General features: G+C 42.8%; 1 protein-coding gene across 2 annotated transcripts in view; it reads left to right on the top strand.

The window, feature by feature from the left end:
- Positions 1-26,688, top strand: part of ITSN2 (intersectin 2) — a 130,706-nt gene that overhangs the window by 56,452 nt on the left and 47,566 nt on the right. For both annotated transcript variants that reach the window (XM_066634544.1, XM_066634470.1), the window contains exons 17-28: positions 4,013-4,149; positions 5,392-5,846; positions 6,041-6,162; positions 6,403-6,581; positions 6,733-6,874; positions 7,744-7,949; positions 13,807-13,871; positions 15,104-15,270; positions 15,968-16,013; positions 19,907-20,028; positions 22,051-22,147; positions 23,595-23,786. In XM_066634544.1, the coding sequence (XP_066490641.1) occupies positions 4,013-4,149; positions 5,392-5,846; positions 6,041-6,162; positions 6,403-6,581; positions 6,733-6,874; positions 7,744-7,949; positions 13,807-13,871; positions 15,104-15,270; positions 15,968-16,013; positions 19,907-20,028; positions 22,051-22,147; positions 23,595-23,786 (1,930 nt within the window). The remainder of the gene's footprint in view (positions 1-4,012; positions 4,150-5,391; positions 5,847-6,040; positions 6,163-6,402; positions 6,582-6,732; positions 6,875-7,743; positions 7,950-13,806; positions 13,872-15,103; positions 15,271-15,967; positions 16,014-19,906; positions 20,029-22,050; positions 22,148-23,594; positions 23,787-26,688) is intronic.

The raw sequence follows: 26,688 nt of genomic DNA, 5'->3' as shown, positions 1-26,688 counted from the left end.
GACCAGGTTCAGTTTTAACAGACAAATTTGCTCAAATGACTACTTGAAAGGGAAGGCTGAAGGGCATGTTGCAGAACAAGGCAAAGAACATACATGTTCTCGTTACCCACATCTCTCTAAGAATAGTAAGGTTAATTTTGCCAGCTCCTGTTTAGTAACAATGGCTAAAAGTCTCAATTTTCACTTCTTGAATGGGTCCACACTAGGGGATTACCCAGAAGAATTTATGGCTGGAGCAAGGTGCAGTACCATTGACTATATTTTGGTCAGCAACAATTTTGGTTAAAAGCCTGCAGGTACTTCCTGACTTACAGAGCGAACATTTACCTCTTCTCTTGTGGATGGACTTATCATCCAAACAAGTTTATCTTAAAAACGTATCTAAAATATATATTCAACCTTTAAAACAGGTGGGTTGTCACATCAAATTGACCTCCCATCTGGAGCAAAAGGCAGAGGAATTCCTAGTGGGTGAGAGTATCGTACCTTGCCGAAGGTCTATCATGAATAATTCTGTGGATAGTGATTTCTTGCCCCCTACCCATATGCGAATTATACAGGGACTGAAATCTGTATTGGTGCAGGAGGTTAGTTTGCAAGTTAATTATGTACAAAGTGCTCCAAAGGGTGTTTTGAATGTCTTAAACCAAACAGGCTTTTAATTCTGCCTGTCAGGCTTACAGAACAGTCCATTTGGGCTCATAGGGGCTAGGAAGAAGAAAGCAGGTCTAATGGCAACATGGGAACATCTAATACAAGCAGCCAAGGAGAAAAATTTTGCCTTCCTTTTGGAAGATGATATTCAATCATTCATTTAAGGACTCCTCTCCTTTAGATTCCCCCATATCGGCGAGTACCTAGGAATTTTACTTCCATAAGCTATATGCAGACACCTTCTGCAATGGCTCATTGCAAAGGATAGATGACTTACCTCCATGGCTCCCTGTCTCAACAGATGAAGTGATATCACTTATTAATCAACTTCAAAAAGGCAAAGCACCCAGCATTGATAACATCCTTCCAAAGCTGTTAAAAAGGCAATGTGGGCTGGTGGACCCCACTTTTAGCCTCCCTTTTTACCAACATTGATTCTACAAGACGTATATTAGAGGATTGGGGGCTGGCAGTCATAGTCCCGTTTTTTAAAGAAAGGCAGTAGGATGATCCAGCCAGTTACAATAAGCTGGGTATTATTAGCAAACTATATGCTGGTCATTTGATAGGAAAAAAAAAACTTAAATGCTGGATTGTACAAGAAAAGCTAATTGCAGAGGAGCAAGCTAGATTCAGGGAAGGAAGGGCTACATTATGCCGTAATATGCCATAATATGATTATGCAGCTTTTGTTTGAAAAATATTCTGCTAATATTGTCATCATCACCGCAATTACTTCTGCACAGCTACCTCCTCCATTCCCCCTGTGAAAACAAAGGGGGAACGGAGGAGGCAGCCAAGGCCCCCATCGCCACTTGTAAGCGATGTGGAAGGCTCTGTGGGGGCCGGGAAGCGGCACACATCTCCTCCAAAGTCAGAGGGGGCGTGTGCCACTTCCCCTCCACCTCTGAGGGACATGCTCAGAGGCAGAGGAGGGGTGCTCCGGAAGAGCGTTCCGCGCCACTTGTAAGTGGCACGGAGGTCTCCTCTGGAGACCGCTCTAAGGGAGACCTCCGCGATGCTCCACTGGAGCCAAGGAAGAGGCACGCGTCTCCTCCAAAATCAGAGGAGGTGCGCGCCACTTCCGCTCTCCCTCTGAGGGACACCCTCTAAGGGATGCCAGCGCCATGGCATTCCTGCTGTGCCTCTGAGGGACGCCCTCAGAGGCAGAGCAGGGATGTCCTGGCGGTGTCGGAGCCTTCCGTGCTGCTTGTAAGCGGCACGGGCGGAGGTCTCCTCTGGAGTAATAGTCAAGTTCCTATGCACCGAAGGTGGCCATTATATACCAGTGGCACTTAAATTATATCAAGCAAAAACTTTAACCCAACTTCTGTATGGGGCAATTTTGGGCCCTTCTTTCTATAACTTTGCCCCTCTAGAACATGTATGTCAGTGAACATGTAGAACGGTGTAGAACATGTAGAACGGTGTATGTCATATATATAGTCACTCTGACCGCCTTGCTATTCGAGCCCCTGAAGCATAGGAGGGCTTTTTTTCTTTTGGTAGATGTGAAAATGTGTCCTGTTGGCCGTTGACAAAGGTTGCGATAAAAGGATTCCTATATAAGAGAGGGTTTGCCCTTGTGGCTCAGGAGAAGTGGAAGCAATTTCACATGTTTTGTTCTACTGCTCATTTTATCAGGGGATTCGTGGAAAGTTTATCTCTTTCCTGATTAAAAATTTTTTAGACCTTTCGAATGTAGAAGTGGCCAAGATGCTCCTTGTGGGAGTCAATCCATGGGTCACAGTTTGACGCTCAGGTTTCTTGGCAACTTTCTTGTAGGCATTGTTAGCCTACAAAAGGGCATTGTTAGCAATGAGCAAAAATTTTAATGCTCATGTATCCTTTGCTTTCCTGTTTTTGTATGTCATGTGTATTTTATCTACATAGAATTTAGATTTTTAAATTATAATTTTGACACTCAGTAATAGGGTTTTTATTATTGCTATTGATTTGATTATGCTGGTCTTTTATTAATAAACTGACTGACATGGGGCTAAGCTCCACTGAACTCATTGGAACTTACTTATGAGTAACTATGCACAGGATCAGACTGTAAGATGCTGTATGCATTTGCTTAATGAAGGCATCTCTTCCAACTGTAACTTGTTATGTGAAGGAAAACTTCCTTAAGTCAGTGCTGAACCTGGCCCCAAGTTGTAGTATTATAGATGGGGATGGGGAATTCATGAACACATGCCTGGACTCACCTAGCACTGGGTGCTGCCCAGAGCTCAAGTACTACAGAGGGAGGGAGACCTCCCAAGCAAGGAATGAAATTGACAGGGATTGGGTAAATGCTTGGATTCAAGATATTTAGCTGCTGTTACAGCCATACCTACATACCTGCCTGTAACAGGTATGTTACATAGCTTTTCTCATTTTCTTCTTACCTTTCCACTAAAGACAGGATATTCGTATATACGAATTATGTATATTCGTACATAATTTTTTAGCCAAAATTTCAGTGTTAAACTTAGTTATTTTCCAGTGTCCTTTTTTTTTAAAAAGCTTCCCCTACCTTTTTTTTTGCTTATGTTATCATCAAGGTATTGTTGGAAATATTTCCTATTTGGTGATGGGGAGAAGCAGAGTAGAGTAAGCAGCAGACCCCCTTTTTGGGTATCACCCCAGGGAACCTTCCTCACCTGGCTGACCACTATCAATAAAAGACAAAGAGGCAGAGGTTTGTTAAAGTTGTAAAAAGAAGTTGTTTACTCATGGTTCCATTGAATGCTTATTTACAGCAACTGATTAGGATCAGAGGTTCAGCTAAAACTTAGAGATAGCAAGGCCCTAGAGCTGCCTCGCCCTGCAGGCCTTGTACTTAAGATGGCATGGGCATCAGAGCCCCTGGTGTGCACATCTTAACAGGTTGGTGGTCAGAGGTCAAAAGGGAATGTGCTCAGAGGGGAAGGGAAGGATAAAGGGTTAGGGTCATACACCACAAGAATCACAGAGAGAACAGTTAGAAAGATCTGGGCCATTGGGCAATGGTTTGACCCCTTCTGGACAGCATCCTGCCCCCCTCTGGACAGCAGACGAAGTTGTGCCAACTCCAACAGGTATGTCATTGGTATAGGAGAATTAATTGTTTTTGTTCTTATTTCCAGTATAATATCTTGCTGCCTTTAGTAGTGAATAGAAAGTTTTCAGAAACAGTTGCAACTCTCATAATTAAATTTAAATCTGTCTTGTCAACTTTATTAGGGAGATGAAAACACCAACATTTAATTGGTGTTTTGTATCAAGCCTTTTGTATCAAGCCTTGGATTGCAGAATGTTAGATCATGTTACTTTTCTATAAAAACAGTTTCCTTTTTTTCACTTGCCCTATTTTGTATTTTCTTATTAGGAGTTAAGAGAAACCTTCTACACACAACAGTTAGCCCTAGAGCAACTCCACAAGATCAAACTAGATAAAGTCAGAGAACTAGAAAGAAAAAGAGCTGAACTTGCACAGAAAAAGAGATTGGAAGATGAGGCTGCAAGGTAATAATATTTATACACACACACTTCTGAGACTTTTACTGAACTTGAGATAGCAGAGTTAAAATTGCACTGCTGTACACATCTGATAGTAAGTTCCATTGACCTCAATGGGCCTACTTCTGAATAGACACTCAGAGGATGCACTGCATTAACTCTAATTTAGGGGGGCATTATGGGGTTTAATTTTTTTAGTGGCAGCTTGAGCTGCTTTAATTTTAGTATTTTTGTTGTATTTGATGCTGTTTTAATATTATAGCATTTAACATTATTAATGTTTTGGGAGTTGTATCTTTATCTTCTCTTCTGCAAACAGAAGGCAATTCAATTTGCATGTTTGTGTGTGGGTGCTGAATGATCCTTACCGGTCTCCCCCCAACCACAAATCCCTCTATGCCCCACGGAATCTTAGTCTGGAGGTATCTAATCCCCAGAGCAATTTTTCAGGAGGGGCAGAGGACTATTAGACCCTTCCACACATGCCCCTTATGATACAACCACTTGTGAACTAACTTGAATGGTAGTGGAATAAAAGAAATAGATAACTTGTTAGCACAGGTGTTTTTAATTGCTTGCAATTCACAAGACTGATAAATGTACATAGATAGCTGGTACATAGATAAGCTGGTGAGAAATAGTTGAATTTGAATTGTGACATTGCTAACTATGATAAGAAGTTTATTGCTTTAGATCACTTACAATAAGTCTAAATAACAAAGTCTGGTGACATCTTAAAAACATCCAGTTTCATAAACCATAAAGTTTCACAGACTACAGTCCACAAAATCAACCTGTGTACAAGTGGACAAGCACTTAACTCAATATAGTAGCATGTAATTTTTTTTAAAACCTTCAGAAGTTGTTCTGGAAACTCCAGGCCATTGACGTAACTTCACTGTATGACCACAAAAAATACAATTTATGAGAATCCTAATGAATCATTTCAGCCATATTTCTGAGATGTCAATAAAATAAGTATACTTCTTTAACACCCAGCATATGGATGCATTTATGAAAAGTTTAGGATCCATTTTGGTCATTTGTATATGTTCATGACTGTTACAATTAATTCAATGCCTAACTAGCAGAACCATTAAATTGCCCTAAAACCATCAGTATTATAAAAACAGAGTAATGTAAATCAGGGACACTTGCTTAATAAATGTCAGGTCTTTATTATTCAGCCTAGCTTGTCTGCATTGATAAGGTTATTTTATTGGTGGTGCTTTTCTACTTTCCTTTAAGAAAAGCAAAACGAGAAAAAGAGAATTTTTGGCAAGAGAATATCCGGAGGGAAGAATTGGAGAAAAAAAAGCGACTACAGGGAGAGCGGATGCAGGAAAAAATCAATGAGGAAAAACAGAAAACTGAGCAGGCAGTTGCACAAGAGAGGGAAGCCAAGCTGCAACAAATGGCAGAGAAGCTTGAAGAGGAAAAAAGGAATGAACAAGCAGAAATTGTAAGAGGTGCTGAACAGCAAAGGCAGAAGCAAAAGGAAGAAGAGAAGAAAAGGCAGGAGCAGATTGCAAAAGAAGCTGAAGAGAAGCTTAAAAAGTTTGATGAAGAGAAAAGGAGAAAAGATGCAACCAACCTGCAAGAGTCAAAGAAACTCACTTCTCAGTTAAACTTTAATGAGAAATTTGCAGATGTCCTTTTGCAGATGGAAGGTCAAAGTCTTAAATCATCGTTGAAAAATGAAGGTATCTGTGTTTTGTGAAAATGGTTATTTTGTAGTTTGAAACATTATGATGTCTACAGTCCTATGCTAGATGTTAACAGCTGTTTTGTGAACCACATACTTAACAGGATTAGTATGTCCAATAACTATTTTCCCTCAATGTCCAATAACTATTTTCCCTCAACAACCAATAACTATTTTCCCTCAACTTTTCAGAGCATGCTGTTAGTGCTTCAGATTCTAAGAGATCGGTTGATTTTGTAAATTACAGAGCTTTATATTCATTTGAAGCAAGAAATCATGATGAAATGAGTTTTAATTCTGGAGATATAATTCAGGTAAGTAATTGAATTTAATCTACCTGCAACGCTAACTGGATGATGGGATATTTTCTGAATTCTAAATAGGATATTTATTTCTAAACAAAGCATATTTCTTCCCTACAAAATACCAAGAATGAACACAAACAAAGATGTGAAACAGTATTCCTGTTGATAAATTGGTAGGAATCAATAACTTAATATTTTGTTGGTCAGTGTTCTTCATTGACTTGATGTACTTTTTTTTCCTTTACCCAGGTTGATGAGAAAACAGAAGGTGAACCTGGTTGGTTATATGGAAGCTTCCAAGGGCATTTTGGCTGGTTTCCATGCAATTATGTAGAAAAAATACCTGAAAATGAAAATGCTTCTTCACATCCTAAGAAAGCCTTACTTCCTCCTACAGTATCTTTATCAACTGCCTCAGTTTCTGTAGAGTAAGTATAACTTGATGGTACACCGTCACACAAAATATATAAAAGCTTTAGAATTGTGAAGTTCACAGTGTATCCCTTGTGCATCATGTCTTGCATGTATTTGAGAGGGCTTGCTGCATCACACAAATGACTTGTTGTATTGAACCTGCAGACCGCTTTCACCAAGTAAACCAGAAGAGGAATCCACTTACCAGAATACATCTTTCTCAAATCTAAATGTTAACACATGGCAAAAAAAATCTGCTTTTACTCGTACAGTATCCCCAGGATCAGTTTCTCCCATCCATGGACAGGTATGTTCTGTTAATATGAGACCTGATTATGTTTTTGTACTCTTGTATTCTATACTGTGCTACCAGCAAAAAGAACCTTCATATAATGTTCTTTTGCTCTTTTGTCATAAATCATTGTGCTTCAAGAAATGCAAGAAAAATGACCATTTTTCCTTCTGTTTTATTATCTGTTTTGGCAAATATTTCCACTCCCCCACTCATAAGCACCCCCATGGAGAACAGCACCCAGGGTGGCACTTACCTGCTGCAGCTCATCGTTCTGGACATTTGGGGGTGACATAATGATGTTACAATGTCACTCCTGACCTGCTGGTTTTTTGCACTGGTTTAAATACGACCTCCCTTCAGCGATCTTTGGACCAATTCGGCCTCACCATTAAGCAGCAAAAACATCATTGGTGGTGAGGTGTCAGGCATCTTGGCCCGAAGATCACCAAAGAGAGGCTTTCACGCAGTATTGCATCACACAGCCCCATGGCAATTCTGGGGGGGGGGGTGGCCTGATGCCACTGCCCCTACTTACCTGAATATGTGTGCCAGGCAGTAAACAGAAACCAAACTTGTGGACAGTTAAGGAAGTGGATTTGTCCTTATAAGGCCAGCTATCCTAGTTTGTTCACAGAGTTGAATATAATGTACAGTACTTCAGTATAGAAAGAGAAAATTCATTTATATACCCTTGGCTGTTTTAAGTAATCTGTACGCAGAAGATGTTCTACCTCTTCCCTAAGCAGAATAGCTCATTTGTTTCAAATTGTCAAGTATAAGTATTTCTTCCAGAGAAGGATTCTGTATAACTTCTACCTTTTAAAAAAAACCCGTTGAACTTGGACAGAAAACTGACACTAAAACATTATTTTTTTTGACAGGGTCAAGTTGTAGAGAACATAAAAGCACAAGCACTATGTTCCTGGACTGCTAAAAAAGATAACCACTTGAACTTCTCAAAAAATGACATAATTACTGTGCTAGAGCAGCAGGAAAATTGGTGGTTTGGAGAAGTAGGAAGAGGAAGAGGATGGTTTCCCAAATCATATGTAAAAATTCTGCATGAAAATGAATGCCAAAAAGAGGAGTAAGTGAAGTTTCTGGAATTTTTTGTACTGAGCAAGTTTGACAAATGTATCTACATGCAAAAGTACATATTTGTCCTATGTCTGAGGTTTAGTAACTTCAGGGGGACCAGATTGGGATTGGGATCTGTGAAAGGGGTTGTTTAACCTTTATTTATCATATTGCAGTTATGGCAAAAATGCGCCCTCCCTCCAAAAACTATTTGTTTCAGAAGGCACCAATGGAATCTTCCCTCAGGGCTAATATGAGAGTTATTTGGAAAGTAACCTCCAGCAGACTGTTAAAAAAAAAAAAAAAAAACTAGAATGAGGGAGAACAATTCTATTATGCACCAAAGTTACTTACTATACGACACTGCCTCTTGACATAATCATCACCCAAATCATAGCATGGCACAAACTTTTATATGCCCTTGTCAAAGAGCATCAACACAGACTCCATTTGCTGCTTTTTGTAAATGCCCATGAGGTTTTTGGGCATCTACATTGTATAAAACCTGTGATAGCTTAGTTTCTTAGTGTTAGCCAGGAGAGCAGCTGGTTCCAGAGCTGGTGTAGCATAGTAGCTAAGAGACAAACAACCCAATCCTCTGCCTGGGCAGTGCCGCTCACTCGCTCGCACTGGTCAGGAAATGGTGTCACAAATAAGCCATAGGGTATGTTGCGGCAGATTCATGGCACCTGCGGATAGGCCAGCACTACTTGGCATTGGGCCTCTGCGCCAGCAGGAGAACGCTGGGCACCCACAAGCAATGAGTGCCACGCTGCTTGGTGGGAAGGCATTCTGGTGTGGGGAAAGGAGGGAGGGGGCAAAGCTGGGTGTGGGGAGGGCAGACCAGAGGGTGGTTTAGGCCCAGGAGGGGGTGGGATGGTGGCAGAGCAGCCAAATCCTGCTGCCAAATCCTACCCCCTCCCAAACCTTAGAGCCATATACAGGTCTCTTCAGTTCTGCGCCAGCTAAATAGCTGGTGCAGATCCAAGTAGACCCATCACAGCTGCCACAGCTCTACGCATGCTCCTCTGGCCCCACAGGATACACCTGCAGCTGTTTGGGTGCTGCTGTACTTTGTAGTGCCAGGCGAGTGTAGGATTACGCCCTAAGTTGCAAATTGGGACTTTTCTAGTCTGACTGTCACTTCTGCCATGAATACTCAACAGCTGAAGTTAGGCAAGCTGCTCCCTTCCAGCCCCACTTGCAACATGAGGATAATATTACTCACCTTACCCAGTAGTTGCCAGGGCAAGTTTGTTAATACATGTGAAATGTTTTGCATACTCAAAAAAGCACTATATTATTGTTATCATCATCTGTTAAACACTGAGCATTAGTTTTTCTTCTGGGTTTCCTGTTAAACAGTTATTGCATTTATTCCCCAAAGTACTTTCTAAATTTAGGGAATTGGAAGATACTCTGGAGTTGGGGGATACATTTTGAAACAGAAGTAATAGGGGAGGGAATTGAATGTGCATGTACGTGTCACCTATAGATCAAATGTCAATGTAGGTGGCATTTTTGACCTTTAAAAATGCTAGAAATTGTGAAAGTGTTCTATCTAAACCTCATGGATTCAGTAGAGAATGCCGTGGAAGGAGAACATTAGAACATAAGAAGAGACCCGCTGGATCAGGTCAAAGGCTCATCTAGTCCAGCTTCCTGTGTCTCCCAATGGCCCACCAAATGCTTCAGGGAGCACACAAGACAAGAAGACACAACCTTTGTCCAGGTGCTCTCTCCTGCATCTAGCACTTTGCAGTAGTCTACCTCTAAAACCAGGAGCTTGCTCAAACCTATCATGACTTATAACCCTTGATGGACTTTTCCTCCAGAAATTTGTCGAATCCCTCTTAAAGACATCTAGGCAAGATGCCATCACTACTTCCTGTGGCAGGGAGTTCCACAGTCTAATTACATGCTGGTTAAAGAACTATTTTCTTTTGTCTTTCCTAACTCTCTCAACACTAGTGGATGTCCCCTAGTTCAGGTGCTGGGTGAGAGAAAAAGAGCATGCCTCTATCCACTCTATCCATCCCCTGCATAATTTTGTATGTCTCAGTCATGTCCCCCTCAAGCACCTCTTTTCTAGACTGAAGAGCCCCAAATGCTCTAGCCCAGGGGTGCTCAATAGGTGGATCGCGATCTACCGGTAGATCACGAGGCAAAATGAGTAGATCGCGGAGTGCTGACCCCCCCCCTTCAGGTGCCTCTGGGAGGAAACGCCGGGAGTAAGGCCCATTGTACTCAATGGGGCTTACTCCCAGGTAAGTGTGGCTAGGATTGCAGCCTCACAGCCTAATCCTAGGCATGTCTACTCAGGAGTAAGTCCTGTTATACTCAGTGGGGCTCAAGGTACACCAACATACATTGTACACATAAATGTTATATGTTATGATGGAGTGAACATTGTAAAAAAAACTCTGGTAGATCTCTGGGCCTTGCTGGGTTTCAAAGTAGCTCTCGAGCCAAAAAAGTGTGAGCACCCCTGCTCTAGCCTTTCCTCGTAAGGGAGGTGCCCCAGCCCAGTAATCATTTTGGTTGCTCTGCATCTTTTCCATTTCCACAATATCCTTTTTCTAGATGCTATACTCCAGGTGTGGTATCAATTTGTACAACGGCATTATATTAGCCATCTTATTCTCAATACCTTTTCTAATGATCCCAAGCATGGAATTAGCCTTCTTCACTGCCACTGCACATTGGGTCGACACTTTCATTGTGCTGTCCACTAGTACCCCAAGTTCTCTCTCCTGAGCTGTCACAGACAGCTCAGAACTCATTAGCCTATATGTAAAGTTTTGATTCTTTGACCCAATATGAATGACTTTACATTTGCTTACATTGAAACGCATCTGCCACTTTGCTGCCCAGTCTGGAGAGATCCTTCTGGAGCTCTTCACAATCTCCACTGGTCTTCACCACTCGGAAAAATTTGGTGTCATCCGCAAACTTGGCCACCTCGCTGTCTAGCCCTGTCTCCAGGTCATTTTTGAACAGATTGAAAAACACCAGTTCCAGGACAGATCCTTGGGGCACTCCACTTTCCACCTCTCTCCAGTGTGAAAATTGCCCATTGACACCCACTCTCTGCTTTCTGGGCCTCAACCAGTTCCTAATCCATGAAAGGACCTGCCCTCTAATTCCCTGACTGTGAAGTTTCCTTAGCAGCCTTTGGTGAGGGTCAAACGCCTTCTTTGGTGTCCAAATCCTTCTGAAAATCCAGCTATATACCATAGATACTCGCCTATAGCACATAAAATTTTTGCCAAGTAATCAGGCTCCAATTATCACTTTGCCTTATCTCCGGGTCAGTCAGAGGGCAGAGCCTTTCAACTCTGAAAAGTTTCATTTCTTTCTCAAGCAGTAGGCAGGCACTGCTAGATGCAGAGATAATTTGTTTCTATAGTAACTTTCCTGGGAATTTCGAGCCAAAGTTAACCTTTTATTCTCCTTCCTTCCTTCCTTTTTGCAAATGCTGCTGCAACCTGGTTCTGCTTTGCAAATGCTTGCAAAGCAGGTCTATTTTTTTCAAAACCAGGATGGGAGCCTCCTTTCCATTTGAAGCAAAGTCCCAGGCTACAATTCAGTGCACCATTATTTAAGAATAACATCCATGGAAAGCAGTGGGTCTACTTCTGAGTAAAAAGGGTTGCAAATCTCATCTCTCTGCTGTGAATTGAATTGCACACTCCCAATTATGTGTTATAAGTTGTATGTTATATGTAGAGCTTCTGGCTTAACACACCAGACACCTTAATGGTGGATTTGATTCATGGTTCTCCTGCAGTGGTTCCCAACCTTTTTCACTTGCATATCCCTTGGCAGCCCATTTCCATAAATTATACCCTTCATATTAGCAAAAGGTTTGTAATAATACAAGCCCTCATCTCCTCTATATGAAAGCCCAGACTTCATGTATTTATCACAGTGTTTTCTCTTTTTATCTGTTTGAAGAACAGAAGACTTTGCCTTTGCACTGTTTTGCACCAGAAGTGTGCTGAGAAATTCTGGGTGACTGATTGCTTTCCATATTATGTTTCAGCTTTTTTACTGTGCTGGTTTTCAATCACTGGTTCATACATGAATTGATGACCAAAAACTAGCTATTGGTGGGGCTTTCACAGCCAACTAGCTACCTGCCTTGCTGGTCCTTACAAGGCATTCCTGCCTTGCAAGGCATTCTGGAATACAACCTGCCTTTTTTTGCCATTATTCCATTTTTTTTCAAGTAGCCCTAAAGGTCCTGTTGAGTGTCCCTGGGAGTACATGAATACCAGGTTGGGAACCACTGTTTTACTAGTATTTTACTGGTATGTTGTTTACAGTGCACTTACTCTGATAGTGTTTACAAAAAGGTGATGAAGACCAGAATTTAAAAAGAATAACAATGTATCTTACGATCTTTTACTAAGTTTTTAATAAATTAAAGACTACAGTTCTTAGGTAACAATTAGTGGTAGGTTATTTTTCAGGATCAGGCCTCGGGTAAAATCAGACAAAACTATAATCGGACACCCCCCTAAGTTTAACCCTCAACTTAACTGAGTGAGGGTCCTGGAAAAATCCAAGATTGTTGGCTCAAACCCTACCCTCAACTTATCTGTGGGATTGACTCAGAACCTGCCCAGACACTGCAGATAGGCGAGTGTCTGCGGTGATATCCATAGGTTCTCCTTCATCCACATGCCTGTTGACCTTTTCAAAGAATTCTGAAAGGTTCATGAGGCAAGACTTACCTTTACAGAAACCATGCTGATTCTCCTTAAGCAAGATTTGTTCGTCTATGTGTTTAAAGATTTTATCTTTGATGAAGCCTTCCACCAGGAGGACTGCTGCTTCTGTTGTTGCTCTTCACCATCTCTTGTAACTCAGAGGTTGTTATAGCTGTTGCTACCACATGTTTGCCTCAGCTGATGCTGCCTTTGGCAGATGGATCTTCAAAAGTTGATGCAGAATTCTGCAGTGTGATTCCCACCTGTAGAGAGACACTGCTTTACCATATCCAGGCCATTCAGGCTCATCCACACCTGAACCATAAGAGAATGGGGAATTTGAGCTTACCTGTTAATTGTTTTCTCTCCAGGGTGATTCAGTTTACCTACCCTGGATGGATTGAAGTGCACAGTTTACAGCACTTGTGATGGGAGAGGCCACTAATTTGGTTTTGGGCTTTGGCAGCTCAAATCCTGTGGGCATACACTTCTGTCCTTCTCATGTTTCTCTTATTGCTGAGGTTGAGTTCATGTTGCTGGGTGGGAGGGGGGGTTCCAGGTTCTCATTTTGACCTGGGGATCAAAATCAGAGGGGCCCCTCCCTCTGCTATTCTTCACCATGTGATCCTGCCTGTCTACAAAGAGGAGGGGTTTTCCTGTAGCTCAGGCTGACCCACCCCAGAGTAAAAGAGAAGGGGAATTCTCAGGTAAGCTCAAATTCCCCCATTTCCAATTAGACTGCTACCAAAATCTGTTTATGAATAGAAAATGCAAACATTTGACAATGACCAGTGAGCAGGAGAGGTGCTCAGGGGTGAGGAATGAGGGCTGCTGGTACTCTCCATTCTCTCCAGTAGCTCAGATTTCCTGACTTTGGTACTCATCCCAAAGTCCCTTTGCAAATGCCTGCAGCTGGGTAAGAATGTATGTCTTAATGCATAGATACTTGAAAGATAATATTGAAAGAACTGAGGTACAGGGATGGTAAACTGCTTCTGATGTCTAGTAGCTGTGGTAACAGATGTGTTGCTGTGATGAAGAACAAGAAGCTACACATTCCCAAATGTACTTTCTTGGTGCTTTAAGTGCTGCATAAAGAAACACTGTATCTTATGGTTGCCAGAATAATTTTATGTTTTATTTTGTCTGCAGACCAGAAGCTGTTTATGCAGCTGTAAATAAGAAACCTGCAGCACCTCTGTGTACATTGGGAGAGGGTAAGATTTTAAAACCATCTTAACCTTTAAATTTGTGCTGGGGGGAGTGGTAGGAGGGAAGAACCTTATAATTTCATATAAATTGTTATTGGCTTTTCATATAACAGCATACTGATCTCCTATTATAAATAACTGTTGTGATATCTGTGCCCTCAAACTAGCCTGCTTGTTAACTGTGTGACATTATAAACATGTAGAAAGATAATACAGTGAGCCTGCTGTATCCCCGTTTTATGGGACCTGCTGATTTCACTATCCGCAGATCCCGAACCCGCAGGGTTGGCTCCATTTGGATCCTCTAGATGTGACTGGAGCTGTGCTTCAGTTGCCTGGAGCGTGTTCTGAGACACGTGGAGGCCTCAGAACTGAGGTGCATGCCATCTCCACAGGTATTCTGAGGCATATGCTGCCTCCATGGGCCTCAGAACATCTTCTAAGGCCTTCAGGAGGCCTTCCCTGAAAACCTGAAGTGACATTTAAAGGCCTTTAAAAGGCCCTCTGAGAACCAGGGAGGGCTTCCCGAAGGCCTTAGATGGCGCTCTGTTACCGGAGAGGCCACACATAGCCCTCCCTGGCCCTTAGAATATCTTCTGAATGTTCTGCCTCCAGAGGATTAGAGGGCCCCAAGACTAGCGGAATTAATCATCCATGAGTTTCAGTAGTGTAGGCCCACCTGTACTTGTAACAAGCTAGTTAGCTGAAGGTCTGTTTTCTGGTTTGTATATAGTCCACTTGAAGCTCTTTTATTTCAAAGGCTTAACATATTTGAGAAGAAATGGGGACTGTGCAAGTTAATGTGGGAGGAGGTAGAGGGTAAAGGACCTTGTTGATGGAAGGCACATGGAATTGTGGGAAACAGGACCTTGGCTAGTGGCCATGTTAAGTAAAAGACATGCTTGGCCTTGAGGTACTTGTTCTTTGTGCTCTCAATCGGAACTGAGAGGCAGAGGAAAGCAGGACAGAGGCAGAGGAAAGCAGAGGAAAGGTTTTTCACAAGAATTCTGCAGTTTCTCGATATGAACGTGAGAAGAGGATGTACATATTCAGTTAAGGTATCTTACAATCTGAGCATCAGCTTTCAGCCCATGAATTTGGGGAAAAAAATGACCAGAGATATAGTGCATTTTTTTAAAAAGTTCTCATTAAAAAACCTGCAATTTCAGAGTTTGAGAAATTTTATGAGTAAATGTGTTGCAGTTCCCAATGTAACTAAATTCTCTTTACTTTTTCAGAGTATATAGCACTCTATCCTTATACAAGTTCTGAACCTGGTGATTTAACTTTCACTGAAGGTGAAGAAATATTAGTTACACAGAAAGATGGGGAATGGTGGACTGGAAGTGTTGGTGGTAGAACTGGAATCTTTCCTTCAAACTATGTCCAACCAAAGGATCATGATGTAAGGCTTTCTTCCAGCTTGTTTTGGGGAGTTTTGGAGATATAGTATCCCAAGTTAAACACTGAGGTCCTGATTCAGAGTTAGTTAACCCCTGCTAACTGGTTAAGAGGCACTTTTTTTCAAGTGGGTGCTCCTCTTTTATTTAGCACAGGGAGAGTAATTGGCCCACCTCACCCCCAGCAGTGTCTTTTCTAGTGGCTGTCTGCTGGTGTTGCATCTTTTTAGATTGTGAGCCCTTTTGGGACAGGGAGTCATTAGATTTATGATTTTCTCTGTAAACCGCTTTGTGAACTTTTTGTTGAAAAGCGGTATATAAATACTGTTGTTGTTGTTCAGAGATACTTGTATGAAACACCAGGCAGACTTACTGTAGGGAAACTCTCTTCTCTCCCCACCTCAGATTACCAGCACTGTCAGCTCTGATAATATTGGCCACGGGTGGGGGTGGGGTGATCCGTACATGATGCAGTAGTGATGGTAAATGCACTCAGCTGTCTGGAAGGAACACTGCATGAAGTCTGAAAAGCACAGTGTATTGGTCATTGTGTCAAGAAAAGAAGATGAGATAGAAAAATAAAACTAATGTTTATAAAATAGAAAACATATTTTCTTGAAAAATAGAGTGTTGGCTAAACAGAATTTGGTTAAGTTATGCCAGGCTACAAACTAAAGTGGATTGTGTTCTCTCTTCTTGTAGAGTTCTGCTACTACTTGCAAAACAGGAACATCAAATAAAAAACCTGGTGAGTGTCACCAATTTCATACTATGTTGATGTACCGTAGTGAGTGATGAATTCCCTGCATTTTCCCTAGTTTCCTCATTTTTTTGCCTGCTTTTCTCTATTCTTAGACAGTTTTTAACTCCCCAGAAGCTTCTGTGCTTCTGGGAGTTACTTTGCAAACAGCCTTTGCGTGAAACTTCATTACTAGAGAGATGAAGAGTACAAAGGGATGTGGATTTGGATTCCATCCTATCTGGGGCAGCTATTCTGCTTAGCAACAGAGTTACCTTGTCCATTGGGTGGTAAACCTGTCCATCTAGGTCAAGAGGGTGGGACAAGTAGTTTCCAGTCTTCCAGTCAGACAACCCAATGACATCATTATAGCCAGAATACAAAGTTGTCTAAATGATACATTTGTTTGGGAGTTCAGTGAGGAGCAGAAAATACCCTGCTGAAATCCATCATCCCACCTACTGCGGGAAGTTAAAGAATTTTGTCCCTGTAGCTCCACTCATCAGCAGGACTTGTCACTCTCATCAGTGCATATGCACCGATTCTGCCATCTCTAGCAGAAGATAAAGACAAATTCTACGACGACCTGGCCACCACTATCAAGAAAGGCTCAGAGAAAGAGCCATTGTTCATCCTTGGTAACTTCAATGCTAGAATTGGTGCTGATCACAGTTCTTGGCCCACTTGCTTAGGTCAGTTTGGCACTGGGAAGATGAATGAAATTGCCAACACCTGCTAGAGTTTTGCTGTCATCAAGGTCTCTGCGTCAACACATTCTTCATCACGAAGCCCCAACATAGAGTCTCTTGGGGACACCCACGATCAAAGCACTGGCACCAGCTCGACCTGATTTTCACCAGACGCTCCAGCCTTCCCAGCATCAAGATCACACGCAGTTATCAGGGTGCTGACCGCGACACTGACCACTCCCTGGTGTGCAGCAGAGTGAAACTGCAAACAAAGCGACTGTGTCACATGAAAAAGGAAGAAAGACCTCGCATTGATACCAGCAAGACCCGGGATCAGGGAAAAGTGGAGGAATTTGCACAAGCGCTTGAGAAATCTCTTCCAGGCCCGGCCGATGCAAATGCATCCAACAGATGGGAACATTTCAAGAATGCTGTTTACAACACCGCTTTGTCCATATTTGGCCATAAGACCAACAAGACGGCAGACTGAATCCCACTCTGAGGAGTTGACACCAGTCATTGAGGAAAAGAGGAGAGCTCTAGCAGCATACAAAGCCTGTCCCAGTGAGCACAAGCTGCAGGTCCTCCGAGCTGCTCGCAGCAAAGTTCAGCAGACTGCCAGGAGATGTGCTAACGACTACTGGCTCCAACTCTGTTCCCAGATACAGATAGCAGCTGACACGGGCAACATCAAGGGGATGTATGATGGTATCAAGCAGGCCCTAGGTCCAACACAGAAGAAAATTGCCCCTCTGAAGTCTGCCACAGACAAGATCATCTAGGATCGGGTGCAGCAGATGAAACGCTGGGTGCAGCACTACTCTGAGCTGTATTCCAGAGAAAATGTAGTAACCCAAGAAGCGCTGAAAAACATTGAGTGCCTGCCTGTGTTGGAGGAGATTGACAGTGAACCAACCCTAGAAGAACTTAACGTGGCCCTGGACTTGCCTCTGTCAAGGCACCCGGAAAAGACAGCATCCCTGCTGAAGTCCTAAAGTGCTGCAAAGAGATCATCGCCACTGAGCTGCATGACATCTTCTGCCTCTGCTGGAGAGAAGGTGGAGTACCACAGTACATGAGGGATGCAAACATCACGCTGTACAAGAATAAAGGCGACAGGGGTGACTGCAATAACTACCACGGCATCTCTCTCCTTAGTGTTGTAGGAAAGCTGTTTGCCCGAGTTGCACTAAAGAGGCTTCAGGTACTTGCAGAGAGCGCCTATCCAGAATCGCAGTGTGGATTCCAAGCCAACAGGTCCACCACTGATGTGGTATTCTCCCTTAGACAGCTGCAGGAGAAATGTAGAGAACGACGACAGCCACTCTTTATTGCCTTCATAGATCTCACGAAGGCTTTCGACCTGGTCAGCAGGGACGGCCTCTTCAAGATTCTCCCCAAGATCAGATGTCCACCCAGGCTCCTCAGCATCATCAGGTCTTTCCACAAGGACACGAAGGGCACAGTGATGGCTCCACATCAGACCCCTTTGACATTTGAAGCGGGGTGAAGCAGGGCTGTGTTCTTGCGCCGACCTCGTTTGGGATTTTCTTTGCTGTCCTGCTGAAGCATGCCTTTGGAACTGCAACAGAAGGCACCTATCTCTGGACCAGATCAGACAGAAAGCTCTTCAACCTCTCCAGACTGAGAGCAAAGTTCAACGTCCAGCTGAAATGTCTGCATGACTTCCTCTTTGCCGACGATGCAGCTGTCACCGCCCATTCTGCCAAAGATCTCCAGCAGCTCATGAATTGTTTTAGCAAGGCCTGCCAAGACTTTGGACTGACAATCAGCCTGAAGAAAACACAGGTCATGGTTCAGGTTGTGGACTCACCTCCCTGCATTACAATCTCTGCGCATGAACTGGAGGTTGTCCATGACTTTGTGTACCTTGGCTCAACTATCTCCAACACTCTTTCTCTCGATACCAAGCTAAACAATGCATCGGTAAAGCAGCTACCATGTTTTCCAGACTCACAAAGAGAGTCTGGTCCAACAAGAAGCTGACAGAACATACCAAGATCCAGGTCTACAGAGCTTGCGTCTTGAGTACACTTCTGTACTGCAGTGAGTCATAGACTCTTCGCACATGACAGGAGAGAAAACTGAACACTTTCCACATGCACTGCCTCCGACGCATCCTTGGAATCATCTGGCAGGACAAAGTTCCAAGCAACACAATCCAGGAACAAACTGGACTCCCTAGCATGTATACACTGCTGAAACAGAGATGCCTGCATTGGCTTGGGCATGTCGTGAGAATGGACGATGGCCGGATCCCAAAGGACCTCCTGTATGGAGAACTCATGCAGGGAAAGCACCCTACAGGTAGACCACAGCTGCGGTACAAGGATATCTGCAAGAGGGATCTGAAGGCCTTAGGATTGGACCTCAACAGATGGGAAACCCTGGCCTCTGAGTGTCCCGCTTGGAGGCAGGCTGTGCAGCATGGCCTCTCCCAGTTTGAACAGACACTTGCCCAACAGACTGAGGCAAAGAAGCAAAGAAGAAAGGCCCATAGCCAGGGAGACAGACCAGGGACAGACTACGCTTGCTCCCAGTGTGGAAGGAATTGTCACTCCGAATCGGCCTTTTCAGCCACACTAGACACTGTTTCAGAGCCACCATTCAGAGCGCGATATCATAGTCTTTCGAGACTGAAGGTTGCCAACAATATGCTTACAAGTCTCTGGTTTAAAGCACCCTATCATCCAGTAGCATCTCAGCTCCATCTACTGGGCATTAATGATTATTGCATCCTTTTGGTAAAAACATGCTTTCCTGTTAGGCATTTTTCATCATGCAGCTGTGATTTTTATTACCCACCTTTTTTCTCATTATGTTTAATCACTTTTGTTTAACGTTTAATAAACTAGTTCCATTTTGACCCCTGGTGTGTCTGGTCCATATTGATGAGTAATTCAGTGAGTTGTTACATCTCTTCACCCTGCAGATTCTAATGTAGGGTTGATTTTTACAGGGGTTCAGTGCTGTCCTGGGAGGGGGGGTTTTCCAAATGGCTCTCCTCTACCTGGTCTTTGTAGCCTGGGATGGTGGCAGCATATACAGTCTACCATGGTTTTTCGTCATTCAGCTGCCAGGTCCAGTAAAGGGAAAGCGGGAAGCAGGAAGGTGTTTGTGTGCACATGTGCCTGCCTTGTTCCTTTCCCTGACACAGTGATAAATTTTTCACTTATGTGTGTGCCCTTTCAGAAATTGCTCAGGTTACCACAGCCTATACTGCATTAGGAGGAGAGCAGCTCAGTCTGGCCCCAGGACAACTGATTCTTATTTTGAAGAAAAATTCTAGTGGATGGTGGCAAGGAGAACTGCAGGTAACAGAGAAATTCTTGCATATTAGTTAACATATTTGATCAGTCTTTTAAAACTTCTAAAATGTTTCTCTTTCATGTGATCTATGGAGAAAGAGGAAAAGAGTATTTTGAACAAGAATGCACTGGTCCTTATTCCAAGTTTAAATCAAAAGCTATTAGTATTGTCTTTCATTTATAAAACACAATTCAGAATGGTTGTCCTTATTCAAGAGACCATGACTGCAGTCAGAAAATCTACACTACTTGATTTTAAAAATCTATTTTTAAGTCATTAAATTCTATGATGCTAACTTTGAATTAAGTTGCTTTGAGAACAAGATAGGAGCTCATAGCAATAAAAAAGAAATTGGTTGGCCATGCTATGCTTTCTTCTATTTTTAATATGCTTTTTATCCTGAAAAGTCTCCAGCTTTCCTGACTGAACATACACCCGGGGTTCTCAAAGTACCTGGGGTTCGTCATGATGCCTTAGGGCATCGCGGCACATTTCATGGGGTGCTGCAGGATATCCCCAGTGCCCCTACCTGTGCCCCCAGCATCACCTTCTTGGATCTTGCAAAATCTCTCAAGATTCAAGATTATGGCACCCCAATCTCATGAGATTTCGTGAGATCCAAGATGGTGGTGCCCAAACCACACAGATTTGGGCACTGCCATCTTGGATCTCACAAAATCTCATGAGATTTGGATGTCACCATCTTGGATTTTGTGATATTTTCCAAAATCCAATATGGCAGCGCCTGGCTTAGCTGGGAAGAAGAGTCTGCGGGGTCATTATGACCCAGGTAAGTTTGGGAACCACTGACATACACCCACGTTCCTATCCCATGTGTAGTTCTTTTAGTTAACTGTGGGTTAGAAGGAATGCCATTTAGTAACGTAAATTCAAAGTACACTGGATCCCCAAATTATGAACATCCAACTTGGGGACAGCTATGTCAGCGATTTTCACACAGGCACAGTCTATCTGTTATGGTGCTTTTGCATAGGCACAATAGAACTAAGCCAGTAAGCGCCAGCTGTTTTGACTTCCATACATTCAGACATCCAGACAAACCTCTGGAGAGGAGCTAGCTTGGGGACCCAGGGTATAATTGGTTAGCCACAATGACTCCTTTATGGGCAACACTAATGGTGAGATATCTCTAGGTTTGCTGGCTGACTTCAAGGTGCTTTCTTAGGCAGATTTACTGAGAGCATTTGTAACTGGTATTACTGTCCTTTGGTGCATTATGAGGTGGAAACTGCGGGGTGGTGTTAAGAGTTAGCCAGGTCTATCATTGGCCCACAGACCTGTTGATTCATTTCAACAAATGGCCTCCTCCCTCACCTTCTATGGTTGTGTTACCACTACCCAGCCCAAGTCTGTCCCACTACTGGCATTGAAATGAATCACCCTTTACTGAGACTAAACTTGGAGCTCCAGCACTTCCAGGTCTTGCAGCTCTTGTGCACACTTTATCCAGCTGCTCCTTCCATTGCTTCCTCTGAGCCAATACCATGCACAAGGAGAAACAAGCAAGGGTGATGATGGCCTTCATGGAAAGCCAGAGCTGGCATCAGAACTCCAGTATTCTCAGGCAGCAGGAGACTGACCAGGGCCAGAGCAAGGGGCATTTAACCTCAGCTGGCTTTGGCTGGTGATGACCTGGAATGCATCAATGCAGTAGTGCTGTGGTGAGAATTGTATCTCCAACACTCAAATCTAAATGTTTTGTGGCAGGAAAAGTATGATTCCCACCCACCCCCATCTCTCTTCTCTCCCCCCCCCAGGTGTGCAGTATGGTGAATGGTTTCTAGAATGTGTTTATGCATGGCTTATAGTTCCTATCACGTTGTCATGGAAGAGGCATGGTTAGAGTATGACAGGATGGTGATCATGGAGTGAGGCCAAAGAAGGCCCCTAGATGCTCATTGACCCAAGGCCCACAGAGACCTATAGCTGCCTTTGTCTGTGATAGATAGAACATTATATATGGGAGCTTGTTGAGAGCATAAAATATGGTGTGTTTTTTCCCCCAGGCTAGAGGGAAAAAAAGACAGAAAGGGTGGTTTCCTGCTACCCATGTGAAACTCTTGGGTCCAAGTAGTGAAAGAACAACCCCAGCCTCTGTCCCAGGTAGGTTTCTAGAGGCTACACTTTGCTTAGAGTTAGGGGCAACTATGCATTACATGTGTTTCTCCTGACAGGTATGAAAAACAACAGTATCAAGAGTTAGCAATTTTGAGTGAAGTGGCAAAAGATGTGTGTGTTAGCACTTCTCTAGCTATGAGTCTGGGACTCAATTTTTGGTCATTTGTGAAACTGACAGGGTAGATTAGACTATGTGTCTCTAAAACGTTTAAGAACCACTGTGATAACCCTTTCCTCACCAGTTTTTCCCATTCCAAATCTTTCTCCCAAGCTAGTTTTCCCACTGTGAATTCCAAACTTGTTCTAATGGTTGTTGGTTATCTCTGATAGAAAAAATTTAAGAGACATAAGCAAGTCATGTCCCCCCAAAAAGATTAAATCTGAGTGTATTTAAATAATGTATTTTCATTCATTTTTAGTGTGCTTCAAATAGTCAGGATGTCTCCTATGCTTAGGTCTTATAACTTTATTAATATTGGTTTTCTCTTAAAAGACACTATTAAAAAATGCTATTATAATTTGGAGATTAGCAGGTATATTGTGGAATGCACACAAAAGCCTGAATTGTGCTGAAAATTGTCGGTTTTAGTAGCAGATCCTGCTGATATTTTGAAAAGCAGTTGAGGAAACTCCAGTAGTTTGAAGAGGAAAAGCAAAATAGCAAGGGGAAAATATCCCTGCTGTCATTTCACTTGGTTATGCTAATGTCACGAACACTTAACTGGCTCAACTGAGAAAATCCATTTTGGAATCTGTATTTTCAACTACATAGCCTGAGTGCAGCATGACTATATGGAGAGTTGAGCCTTTCCAGTCCTCTGTATTTCTTCTTCACTGTATGCATCTGCTAGTGAAGCTGATGTATTATACCTTTATAGTCACTCTGGGGTATATACAGTCTTTTGGGAGGGGAGTTGAATGTTTACCAACTGCTGAAAGAGAAGGAAAGAAGTTAATGGAACTGGTGTAGCATGTGTGTATGGAGAATGTAGTTTTGGGCTGACCTGAGACCTAGAACCTGAATTCTCCTTCACCACTGTGCATCACTTTTCTATGTTCCAAAAATATGTATAAATAGAGATGTTTTGTGTTTCTGGTGAGTAAGATAGGATTACAGCAGCCTAAATCTTACTGAACACAATGAGCTTACTTCTGAGTAAAGTGAATAACACCATTTTCAGACACCTCTAAAACAGCAAATGTGCACTCTCTCCATGACAGGACTTTCTCACCATTGCAGAAAAGCTACCTCCCTTCATCCATTGCATAAGATCAACCAGTTTTATCACTGGGGTGGGGGAAAGAGGAGTTGTAGCACTGCAAACAAAGTATTATTTCCTCCTGGAGAGGGTCTAGAATTCTGAAACACTGCATGGTATCCCTACTGCAACAGAATAATACAACTGCTCTCATGGGTTTCTTTTCCTTCTAGTGTGTCAAGTGATTGCCATGTATGACTACATGGCAAACAATGAAGATGAGCTCAGTTTCTCCAAAGGACAGCTTATTAATGTACTGAACAAAGATGATGTGGATTGGTGGCAAGGGGAAATCAATGGCACGTCTGGCCTTTTTCCTTCAAATTATGTGAAGATGACCACAGACTCTGATCCAAGTCAGCAGTGTAAGTTGAAATTAGTTAAAAGCAATAATTAATTGAATGTCATGGCTTGCATGTTTAGTTCAATATAAGGATAATCATTATCTTCAATCATTATTTGTAATTTGTTTATCATTTAGTCACTTCATTCCATCATGCACACATACATGCACCAGATTTTTCCAACTCCATAGCAAAAATGTAGACCACTGCCTGCAGTTGTAGGGCCTACAGTAATTTCTACAATGGTTTACAATATTTGGTAACTAATCAGAGAAATCTCGATAGATTTTATTTATTCTACCATTGTTTGGATATTTCATATTTTTCATGTGCACCAGATCTTAGGTGATTTGGGCCTGTATGGAAAATACAGGTAAATGAAACCTGAGTGAACCTCAGTGCTTTTCTCAGATAGTGATAGCATTTCCAAACCACAGTATGTTCAACCCTCTAAGGGAGCATTGATTGAGAGAGGAACTTGACAGCCTCCTGTAAAGTTTAACATAACTCATCTCTCTAGGACAGACACATGTTAAGTTACTTCTTAGATTTGGCCATGACTTCTAAGAACATCACTATCACTTCAAAAACTAGCACGGGAAGTAGCCTTAAATGTCAGAATTATTTATTATGGTTTTGGTCATTGACTTGGTCTCCACAGGGCTTCTTGTTAGCTTCTGTGTTGTGGTAGGATTGACCTAACACTGTTCCATATCCAACAGTGTAACAGTTTATTATTTTTATATTGCTATGTTCCATGATCAAGGATATGATGCCATGTGCTTGTGCTTAGTTTCAACAGCTATGGCTCAGTAGAAATCTTGAATGAATGTAAACATCCTTACAGACGGCATACCACTTCTATCTTTCTTGTCCTCAAAATGTGGAGCATCTAGAATTCATAAACCTTTGTATTACCAAGTGGGAGATTTTGAAAGCTTTCATTTCCTTGTGTGTATGAGAGGGGGTTGGGGCTGCATTGGTTTAGGAGGCAGGATGCTGCTGACCCCTACTTGCTTTCAGGGAAGCAGCTTGGTACTTTTGCTTTCCCTTCTGGACCAAATTCTTATTGGCTGTTGTGCAGGCAGTTGCCATGTCTTAGAATTGCTGCATATATGGCTGCCTTAATTACGTTTTTAGAAAGGCAGGATATTATTACACTTAATAAATATGTGATGCCTTTCCTACATGGAAATATATATATGTGTGAGGAAAAACCATGTGTACTGTCATGTATGAATCCTGTGCAAATGTTTGTTTTTGCTGTGAGTATGCTAGTTGGGCTGTTCTCCCTGCTTTACACAAATTATGCAAAGTTTGCAGCTATGTATCAATCTCGTATATGACGTTCTCTGGAATTGTTGGTTTGGTTAGACTTAGGAAAGTTTGGGAAGAGATGGCACTATTGTAAGAAGAGAGCCTTTGAATTAGAAGCAGATGGTAACTGTAGCAAAAAAAAAATCCCTTTATTTTGTGCTCTAGCTTCCTTGTTGCTGTCTTCTCCTACCCATACTGCCTCCACATACATCTTTCCTCTGCTGCTTGGACGAGTGTGGTCAGGTGGCAACCCTTGTTAAACCAAGGAGCAGAGCTCTAGCATATACTGGAGAAGAACTACTATTCAATTCCTATGTTACTAGAATTGCAAAAATTTTCTCATCAGACATAAAGCATGCTTAATACTTTACATTTCTGTGATCTGTCCAGTTTGGGCAAAGCTGAGCCCATAGTGAACATCACAGGATGTAGGTTAGGCAATGGTCTAGAATGGGGAGTAAGAATGATTAATCAGCAGGGCAGGACAGTGGATCTGCTTCAAGACAGAACAAGAGTGAAGAGTGCTCAGGCATAAGAATGTCACAACCCTGGATGGATCTCATGGAGAAGGCAACTTGATTTGACAAGGTTTGGTGGTAACTGAGCCCTTACACTCTCAGGACCTGACTTTCTGTGCAAGGTTCTGCCTTATTGGGGTATGGAAAGCCTTAAAGGATCAAACCTCTGGCCTGGAGAAGCATCCTCCATTTTTCTTTGCAAGGCATGCTATTTGCAGTGGTGAATGGGCTGAAGGGAACAAGAGCCTCTCTTGGGTGAGGATGCTGGCTTTTTAGCAGTATCTGCTCTGGAACATCTCAATCCTACTCCAGATTTTGCAGCAGTGGCAAAAAGGTGCATGATGTATTCAATGGGAGTGGCAGATTGGGAGGCTTTGGAAAGGAAAGGGGAATTACCTTCCTTTACCTCTCCGTATACTCCTGCTCTGCATTGGGTCTCCTCAGACCTGCGCCTGCTCTGTACCTGGTGCATGTCCAAGGAGATGAAAGGAGTAGGGAGGCCTGAAGAAGAGAAGGTAGGATCCAGCATATGCCAATGGATCCTCCCCCTCACCCCCTGCCCCCATTACTGCCTTACCTTCTCCAGCGGGTATGATGGGGTCCATTGGCAGGGTTGGAGACCTGCCACCTTTTGCGGCAGTGCCAATGGAGTGTTCTGTCAGCAGCCATTTTACAATAGTGGAGCTCACTTCCGCTGTAGTAAATCCCTCTGCAGTACAGCCCAATCCTGCATAGGAATGGGCTGTAACATGGGGTCTGAAGTTCAGTGAGTCATTAGCTGCTCGACTCTGTGTCAAGGCCCCTTGTCAGAGCATCTACTCCTTCTGCTTCTGGATCTTCTGACTTAGCTGGTCCTTCTGAAGCTTGAGTCAGTATCCCTATCACTGCTGGAGGGCTGACTCATGACACATCCTCAACCTGTCAGGGAAACATAGTGTTGCTTTCAAATCTGTTCATTTTCTTTATGAGGTGTACGGAAAAGCCATAATAAACTGGGTGCTACTTTCCTGAAGTTCTCCCCCCCCCCCCAAAAAAAAACACAGTGGTGGATATCTGAATGTGACAACTTGCTATATAGGCAAAGAGGC

The sequence above is a fragment of the Tiliqua scincoides genome, chromosome 1 (assembly GCF_035046505.1).
Source record: "Tiliqua scincoides isolate rTilSci1 chromosome 1, rTilSci1.hap2, whole genome shotgun sequence".
Taxonomy (NCBI): Eukaryota; Metazoa; Chordata; class Lepidosauria; order Squamata; family Scincidae; genus Tiliqua; species Tiliqua scincoides.
This window is presented reverse-complemented; position numbering and strand designations above follow the sequence as displayed.